Genomic DNA, 10,125 nt, shown 5'->3' with positions numbered 1-10,125 from the left:
ACAGATTAGCTGTACTAAAGCTATTGAAACTTATTGATAAAGGCCTGCTTTTTGACAGACGCTTTTCAGTTTGTTCGAAAGCTTCGGGGCGCGCCAAACAGTGTTGCCATCCTTAACCAGGAAATAAATTTCGTAGTGGTTTTTATGACATTCAGTGTAGATACTGATTAAATCTACTGCCGCAAATCTTTAGACAATGCCGAAAATACCGCCTTAATAGACGACACTTACGACCACTCATATGTACCGATAGGCAATAACACCCATCTCAGAACTTCACAATGAGGTATTAACACTCAAGCCTGTCTTTTACCTATTCCAAACGGACGATACTTTGCCCCGAATTATTGTATAAGGAGGAAAGATGTGCGATGTGACCAATCGGACCATGCAGCGATTCAAACTATTACCAGTCGTTTCTACGGCACGTGCATGCCGACCCCGCATTTGGTTCCGTTGTGGAGTCAATCGAATGAGATACCAGGTGTGGATTGAAGAATACGCCTTAAACTGCGCAAGGCAGTCGAAAAAGTCCTTCTAAAGCTATTGATCAATCCGAGCACTGGTGTTAGTGCTTATTCCAAGATTTTGTGTAGTACCACCTACCGTTCCCACAACACTGGCTAATTTTTTGTCAGTGAACCATGCCATTGTCGCATATCTCAAGTTGCCATACTGACCACACGAGCCCTGTCGTTGAATTTCCTGATAACATTGCAACAAAACACCACACCCAGGCGGTTTTGTGGAAACACAGTTGAACAACCTGCTGAGTTTCAAGCAGACAAAGCGGCAAAAGTCAACAAATCCGGTAGCGTGAAAGAGGACAAAGGCCTGTGCGGTTTTGTTAAGTTTGCGCTTTAGCATCCGGGTAACGGGTTCACTTCACATTCCGAAACTAACAAATAAGCTACCAATAGTTCACCAGCGAATGCTGGATGCATCTGAATTATGGCGTGCGCACAAGAGAACGCTTTAATGTTTGAACAAAGTGATTGCTTTGCACTATGCCATGTATGGCGATCCACTAGCTATTCTGGTTGCGTCCACTGATCGACCCGCTGTTCAGGGCTAGTCAGTCAGTTGGAGCCACAGAAGCCTGAGATCTTCTGTAAATACGAATGGCACAAAGTTTGAAATCACCTAAAAATAACATATCTTGTCGTCTAATTTACTTGACCACTCCACCAAACGCCTTCTGCAACTCCGTCATTCCAAACGGCTAGCGATTCCTAATTAATATCCTCGAGACAAATCACACAGTGTCCATCATACACTTCAACTGTGCAACTTTTCATCGGGCGGCCTATCTACAGCTTGACATATATCGCCACTTCGCGACTAGACACCAAACTGACATGTGCACTTACTTGCATTGTGGTGCCTCGTCTTCGGATCGAAATCAGAAGCATTTTCGGAAAAACCCAAAGGAAACCTTTGGGTGAACCTTTCAATGTGATATCTGAAACCACAAATCCAAGAACCAATCGCTTTTCTTGTTCTAGCGTGAAAACGTGTAAAGTTGCACGGATGGTGGTAGGTCACGAAGCGGACTCAAGATTTGTTGTTACCTCGGAAATCGATCGATATCGTAAAATTGTAGTAAAGCCTGGGAAGCACGCAACAGAGTCGGTTTCCAGGCCTGAGGACAAACTATGGTACATCAGGTAAAGCCAAGCACATTGTCATAAGTTGTTATACGTCGTCTTCCGGCTGCTGATATCTTGCACATAGTGGAATTCGCACTGCAACCTGCTACTATGGGGGTCGGTTGCCCAGGCCAGAAACAGATGAGAGATATTGGACAGAGATGTTAATATGAATTGAGCTGCATCTTGGATGCATAGAATAAGTGACATACATCTAATGGATGGACTGTTGATCAGGATGCGTGTAAAAATCCGTCGGGAGTACGCAGCCACTATTGCAAGAATGATTAAAGACTAGTGATAAAATGCTTTAATTGGCTGTGTGCTGTTTTTTCCTCAAAAATAGCACGATGCACCGAACCAAAGGACTACCTGTGTAGGCGGATTCTAGACCCATTCAATAGATAAACACCTGGAAATGGAAAACCAGAACTTAAGCCTGGTACGGAAATCTTAAACAGAAGTGACCATATGAGACTTCCTTAACCGACCAAAAATAGTGATGTCAAATTCACTTTTATGTGCAAAAAATTGCGACGTTTTGTAGAATAATTTCCTACATAATGGACAGACGGCTAGTCACTGGTAAGCTGGAGATAAACGGGTGTGTATAAGAACTGACAATAAGCACTTGTTGATGCATCGAACAAATCAGGTGATTCAGAGAACCGCTTTATTCATGAGCACATATGAGGGCAGCCGAATGAAACGAGTGATGATATCATTCTGAGAAACAGGTCCACTTGAAAGGTCCAAATAATTTTGTACACTTTCAAATCACAGATGCAACAGTAGACAGAGAGCATTTCAATGATGTTCTTGCTATGCTGAACCGCTGCCCTGCAGATGTCAGTGGTGAAATGGCGACAGCACGAGCAACAAGCGCATGAAGGTTCGGATATGTAGACTATCGTCGGAATGGAACAAGTAGATTTCTTGCAAAAGCCTTCACTGACTCCACTCCGCGTACCTCTTCTTCCAGTTGAGGCAACTGAACCACATGCATATCTTCATACAATTCCAAGATTTGTTCCAAATATTTCGACTGGATTTTATGACGAGCAGTGCACATACGACACGAAGTTGGTGGTTTGGGGTTGCGACACGTATTCGGATCGCCTGTACTTTCGCTGTGATGATCAGCAGGTGAGAGTAAGTTTGGGAACAGAAGCTGGTTGACGATTATGTTGTGCACATCGATGTCCTGAGCCGTCAATTCCTGAAAGGCACGATAGGGTTCAATCGGTAAGAAGCGTCTTTTTCAGGTCATAAAATGCAGGCGTTCTTCACGTAAGAGATCACTTCAAACGAGCAGTCTTTTTCTGAGAAGGAATCTGCAACTGAAATCCACATTAGCCTACAACTGAAGACTGTCTCTCCGAAGAGAAGACGGTCAAAAATGAAATAGGGTCACCCATGATCGGAAATACTAGCTTCGTTTAAGCTTAAATATGCCTTAGGGATCCTTGCAATGTAACTATCCTGGTGTGATACGAATCAAGCTATCAAGCCTGCAACTGGACTATCGACAGTCCTAAAAACTCAATCTACTCAGGAAATCTGCATTAGCGGATGCGGAGAATTGGAGCCAAACGGACCCAGATGTTTGAAACTTCGGAGGATATAAAGTTACCAACCTCATGCGGGTATTGTGCTAATACCAAAAGGCCTCATGTTTTTGGGTACTCGTCCAACATGAAAAAAGGAGTACAGCGGAAGTGTCCGTTCGACTCAACAGTATGTGTCCGTATGTCTATCCTCGCTGTCGCGCTGCACTAAGGTTTTCATATCATAGAAGTGAAGTTTTATGCAAACAGGTATGCTGATAAGCGCTTTAAGAGTGTCTTTGCGGATGAAAAACGGTCTATAAACTGAGGCGACCGTCATTAGGAAGTTGAGATGTTCGTACTTCTACACAATCTGCCTACGTAGTTCGACGCCGGATGACACCTGAGCAAGAAAAAGCAACCTAAGATATAGGTGCCGATTAAAGACCTAAGACGTAGAGTTCCTCTAGTTAGTGTCTAGTAATCAACAGAGGTAGATGCACAAGATGTTGTCTAAACGTTGGATCGACGACTAGGTACTTGCAGCAGAAGCAAGTGGACTCCGAATATGACCACACCTGTCACCGTCATTATCTTAGTCGACAGCATAGCACTGATGCTTCGCTGCTGTAAACGCACTGAGTCATCTGACAGGGCAAATGAGGCAACCTCCACGAGGCGGAGAATCTCACCACGATATCCATCCTGAATAATTTGAATGTAATTGAACCGCGCATCAACTAATATGACAAGATGAAGGGCGTGAGCAGTAGTTTACAAGGCCCAGCTACGAATGACATGGACAAAGTGTACAGGAGGTGAGAGCGCTTCAATTTGTGAGGTGCATTTCGTTGCGCGGGCATACTGGACGCTAGTGAGGGCGAAAGCCCGTACCAGTGAAAGGAAGAAGGCCTTCGCTGCAGAGTTACTTATTCGGAAACGCCAACTGACCAGTTACAGACCACTGAACCGGGAAGCAAAACTCTAATCTGCATCTTAGTTACAAAAACTGGACACCGATCTTCTCCCGAACGAGGTTTCTTGAACTTTCCTGGAGAGTTATTGATTCCACTCATTTGTCGGTCAAATCCAAGCAAATGTTACAAAGTGGCTCCACGAATTCCGCAACAGATCTCCCTTTTCCAATAGATGCAAAGCGAAATTCTACGAACACATACTACTCGCGTGCCTCCCCATCAGTAGTATCACCGTTACACCAGTACACGCAATGATAAGAACCTGCTATTTGGTTCCATTTCAGTAATAAGCAAACCGACTGCGCATCACAAAACCTCAGTCCAGCTGTAGGTAACCACCCCCCCCCCCGAGGATTTGTTTGCGCTAAGGCGAATTTGGAGAAAGGCACACGGCAAAACTTATTGCCTGTAATATAAACTGGTGGGTTGAGAAATCCACTTGACAGTATAAGCCTTCAAACAGTTTTGATGGAAAGTTCACCCTGCAAATAAAGATCGTTTATGCTGGAAAGCCAAGAAGCAGTGTGAAGCTGTTTCATTATTACTGGCAATTATCAGCAGCCAGTATTTCACGGTTCTCCAATAGGATTCGAATCCGAGACTTCCCGGCCAGCATTTGAAGGCGTAACCGTTCAACCGTCATCAACAGTGTGGTCAACTTGGACCGAGACAGACACAATGCTGCCGGACAATTTATTCGTAAGCTACTAGCCAGGTTGTGGGTTCGACCCCTCCTTTCGAAGATTCGCAAACGTTGATAATTGTCAATATAAATGGAGCAGCTGTACCGAGCTTCTTGGCTTTTCTCTATATCGAATTAAGGGACAAAATCTCCATTGAAAAGCTAGTTTGGCAGGATCGAACAGGGTAAAACTCTACCGGAAACAAAAAAGCTAGTGTTAGAACTTGAAGCTCGTATTGTAAACCGTCCTATTTGGGCTGTCGGTGGCAACGTCACAATGGGAAACACTTCAAACTGCGCACTTACCTGAACAAGGCGTTCGGTCTCATACATACTGAGAAATTCTGGAATGCAGACACAGACAAAAGTAGTCTGTTGCGGATCCTTGAACTGTCGAGTGATCTCTTTCACGATTGGAAGACGGCTCTCAAGAGCATTGGTTAAATCGCTGCTCTGTAAGTTGTTCATCCCGAGAAAGCTCATCATCTGATTCAAAAACGGCGCCACCTATAGAGAAATAAAGAGGAACCCGACACACAAACACACACGTGAAGAAGTCGGACGACTGATCAATAGTCGAGTTTCGTTGCAAGGCTGATCAGAAAGCCCGAGTTGGGTGGACTAAGATTCGAAAATGGACCAATTTAATGGTAGAATTCCAAAGAATTCAGGTAGTGAACTTACCAAAATCGCACACATACCGGGTACATGGACGTAAATCCAGCTAGCGATATGCTAAAGGATGAAATTTTGTCTTGGGCATTTACATAAGTACAGCGACACAGTAAATAAGAATCCAATCAGTTCGTTACGAGTATGAAGACTTTAACGCCCCTTTTGGGATGATAATCTCTACTCACACAAGCGTTTATTACACCTCCGCATAATCAAATTATTTTACGGTATTTTGGTTCATTCCGAGAACAGTTTGGGTCAATCTTGGAGCAATCAATTAAATCCCCCGACACCTAGCGCAACTGACTAGTGAAATCGTTCAGCTGCAGGATCCTTTCGACGTCCATCTGCCATGCCAACGGAAGGAGGCACGCGGGCTGGGATACCACCAGGTTGCCCAGTCGAGATGGGGGGATTCGAGATGCTGACTAGGTCACACAGCCAACCCAGCTAACAGTTCTACTTTGCTGCATAGGGTACATTGATTCGGTTTCGGTAGAGTTAAGCCAGAAAGGTTCACGAGTAAATACTAAAAACAACCTAAACACTCGACCAGTCTCTGCCCACCTTGAGGAAGGATATATATATATATATATATATATATATAATATATATACTGCATGCACTCATTCCACAAAATGCAAATGTCACGGTGAAAATAAACCAAATAGAGAGCATGATGAGAGGCATGACAAAAGGCTCACTTGATTTTTCATCGCAACCACTTTGGTTAGACTCTTTTCCATTGCTTCTGGAAAAGCCAACAGACGGAGAGTATGCCCAGTTGGTGCCGTGTCGAATATCACCACAGAGTAGTCCAAGTTCCTCACGAGTCGAAACACCTCTGTGTATGACATGTATTCGTCAATTCCCGGAAAAGAGGTCATCAGGTGCGTGATGCTCCGACGAATATCGGCCGAAAGCGCAGCCTCTTCAGAGCCTACCAAGTCTTCTTCGAGCTCCGTGAGATTAAGATTTGGGTCGATTTCCATGGCATATAGGTTATCAAAACCCTGAAATTAGGTGAATGTATTAGAAAAGGCAAACCATACAGAAAGGCAAAAAATAATTATCACGGGAGATCCGTCGCCCAGAGGAAAAAGCGACTCGTGTAAAAATAATAATGAATCCGAGGAAGGGTATCTATCTTTCACTTCTTGTTTTAGCGTTTCCAGCTGAATCTGCTTGTCAAGCAGAAAAAACCCTTCTAATTGCCCCAATATCCAGTGTAAGTTCTCACTGAGTTGAGGTTGCTATACCCGCCCTAAGTCAGCTCCAGTCAAGCAGTGGACAAGCAGTGAACAAAAAAAGTAGTATTGCTGAACGTACGAAGTAATGTTCATTGGTAATGCACTACTCATAAGGTTGCTAAAACTCCTCGACAGCCCACGACCGGTTTAGCCCTTCTTGGGGCTCATCAGGCAGGCGCAGTCCCCGAGTTTCCGCTAACCTTGTCTTCTACTTGAAACCAAATTGCACGAAATAAGCGAAATACACTCATTTGCAAACTGATTTGGTTTTTCGAGACTCATCTGGAACCCGGCAAAATTTCTTGTTTGTGATGTGAACGTAAGGTTAACGGAAACTCGGGGACTGCGCCTACCTGACGAGCCCCAAGAAGGGCGAAACCGGTCGTGGGCTGTCGAGGAGTTTTCAGCAACCTTATGAGTAGTGCATTACGAATATACATGCGTCGCGATATCTCGAATATCGTAGCGACTGAAACATGAGGCGGTCTGGTACAATACATTCAGGGCGACCCGAAATCTTCGTACTTCTGGATCTGTTGACCATTATGTTCTCTTTAGCAGGTTTTCTCAACAAATAATGTCTCCAAGGTTAGTAAGTATGATGGATCTTTGTAATCTCAGGCCTCTGGACGTGTGTGTATATGGCGAGCTCTCCTGAGGGTTTCCAACTCCCTCGAGTTAATCAGATGAATGTAAAAGGTTTCCAATATCCCCGGTTCAAATAGGTGCTCACGTAAACCTTGTCACATTGGAGTTTGCAGACCATATTGTCCTCGTCTTCGAAGAGAACAGGTTACATAAATTCCAGAATGAACGGGACACCGTCATCTCATCCTTCCGCAAGCACCTGGCACCCAAAAAGTGCAAAGCCATGCTCCCGTATAAATAACGACTTAACACGTCGACCACAATCCAAGGAGCAACATCCCGTGAAAGTTATATAGGCTACACCTGCAGGTTGACAGGTAACGTAAATGCATGAACCTCTATGGTGAGGGTGGTGTTTACCAATCTGACACTTTTAAAGACAAATCCCCAAGTCTCTTGGTCTCATTAAACACGTGTGTTTGGTCGTACGCTTGTGAAACATGACCTCTGCAAGCAGCGGAACTGAAACGCCTCAGGTCTTCGATGACCAACATCAGATCTATAACTAGTGAGTGACATGGTATATATGAAAAAAATATTGGACCACACATCGGGAATCTCGATCTGAGAATGTGTCCACTACCAGAATCTGAACGCCGTGTCACCAAAAAGGATTGCTCTGCATGTTCGATCCAGAGTGATTCAAGCAGAGTGATCAACTCATAAATTGGCAGACGATCATGAAGGCTTGAGTGAAGTCGGTGTGATCCGACCTCTAGGGTGGGATCCACGTGATCCTTCACGTGCTTGGCCAGCGTTGCAAAGTATTTCTATTGACCAACGCCTATAGCGTTCTTGAAATCAGTTCCTATCCGGATTGTCTGAATAAATGCCTGGAGGTGTACACATATCTGAATGTTTGTTGTAGGTCAGTGCCAGGTCCTTCCCTCTAACATACTATTCTTTTTCACAGTTTGGCCTCCCAACGGAGTACGGTTTATAATGCAGTGAAACACCGGTGTTTAGCAGTGGTGCTGTGCTGTCAACGATGATTCATCTCATATGCCTCCAGCGCGAATGAGCCCTAGCTTGGAAAACCAACTTCGGTAAACACAGGGTCCCCCGGTGCCTTCAATCAACTGATATAAACAACCAGCCTATTATTTCACATGTAAAACCGAACGGAAACTGATATTTAGTTTAACTGGTAGCAATTCAGTCCGTCATCGTACCACTCGACAGGGTAAAACAAGAAAGTCTGAGGAGAACGGCGATGTAATTAGCCCCTAGTGCACGCATCTATACAAACACTTCATTTTCGTGCATGCTCAAAGTTGAAAGAAGGCCAGTATGGGCCCACCGGAAGGGGAATACTGCGCAGCTTGACAACAAGCAGAACATATGCACACACAAGTTCATGAGGCTGAGTAGGTGACGAATTGTGCTCAAGATAAAAGCGTTCAGCTGTAGCACCTTTTCGGTACTTAGCTGACCTGCCACCTAAAGGAAGCTCGAAGGCTGGGATACTATCAGGTTTCCCAAGCCTAGACAGGGGAAGTCGATAGGCAAAGGTCGGGTTCGAACCACGGAACTTTCGGTCAGTAAACTCGCCCTCTAACGACTAAGCCACCCCGGCCCCAGATGGCCAGGATACTCAAGTTCTTTGTTAGGATTGAACCATGTCTACTATATTTCAACCGATTCAGCAAGATGTCGCCAACTGATGAGAATCAGGTAATACGCCCACACGAAATTCAGAGTGCCATCCATCGTGCGGTTTCTCCCATTCATGGGTGTTCTGTTTGCTGAACAGATGAATCACAATCATTCTTAAATGTCACTGCCTTCATAAGTTAATACAAATGGAAAATTATGGGTGCAACCAAAGCGTATTATAACGCAGACACTTATCTGATACATCGACAAACTTTGCCAATTTATTAGCGAGTATATTTATTTGTTGTCATTAGGTTTTGTGCGCTTAAAACGCATTCTCGTTTTGTAAAAAAAACTGAGCTTGGAAATCCACCATCGAAAGGTAGGCTACTTACTTTCACTTTGGTTGGTGTTCTGGAAAACTTCTGATCGAAGGCATCAGATAAGTTGTGAGCAGGGTCTGTACTGAGAATAAGCACGCGCTCACGGACTTTGGCCAGTTCAGTCGCAATACAGCAACTGCATGTGGTCTTGCCAACACCTCCTTTGCCACCCACAAAAATCCAACGAAGTGTTTTTGCATCCAGTAAATTCTGAATGGATGGTTCGGGTATATCCATTTTTAGGCCTTCCACGTGAAACAGTTTACCTTAAACGTAAGGAATATATTTAAGACGCGAGAAAATTGGGAGCCCGTATAAACGAACCAGTATATTATAGATAGGCAACACATCTGACGGGTGATAATTTACTGCACCTGTCTTCCGTGGGAAGATGAATCGGTCCAAATAATACCTTGAGTTGTTGCTGTCCATAGGCAAAGGTCAGTGACCAAGACCACGAAAAGGGTTTTTTCTTGGTCCAAGTGTTCAAGATGGTGGCCGGAGCATTCGGTCGTATTCTTAATTGCGGATACCCAGATAAAAGATAAAAGATAAAGCGTTCAGCTGTAGCACCCTTCCGGTGCCTAGCTGCCATGCCACCCGAAGGGAGCACGAGGGCTGGGATACTGCCAGGTTGCCCAAGCCTAGACAGGGGAAGTCGAGTGGCGGAGGTCGGATTCGAACCGCGGACCTTCAGGTTAGGTAAATCCGCCTCTAA

The 10,125-nt window shown here is 44.6% G+C and overlaps 1 protein-coding gene across 1 annotated transcript; it reads right to left on the bottom strand.

Annotated features, from left to right (window-relative positions):
• Positions 1 to 2,174: 2,174 nt before the first annotated feature.
• T265_09190 (hypothetical protein) lies at positions 2,175 to 9,706 on the bottom strand (the record flags this gene model as incomplete). Its single annotated transcript, XM_009175202.1, has 4 exons — positions 2,175 to 2,868; positions 5,162 to 5,362; positions 6,235 to 6,543; positions 9,420 to 9,706. The coding sequence occupies 4 exons, from the start codon at positions 9,642 to 9,644 to the stop codon at positions 2,557 to 2,559; spliced, it is 1,047 nt and encodes a 348-aa protein (XP_009173466.1).
• Positions 9,707 to 10,125: the final 419 nt, after the last annotated feature.

This window comes from Opisthorchis viverrini (genome assembly GCF_000715545.1).
Source record: "Opisthorchis viverrini unplaced genomic scaffold opera_v5_260, whole genome shotgun sequence".
In the NCBI taxonomy this organism is placed as follows: domain Eukaryota; kingdom Metazoa; phylum Platyhelminthes; class Trematoda; order Opisthorchiida; family Opisthorchiidae; genus Opisthorchis; species Opisthorchis viverrini.
The sequence above is the reverse complement of the archived record's forward strand: the minus strand, read 5'-3'. Positions and strand labels throughout refer to the sequence as shown.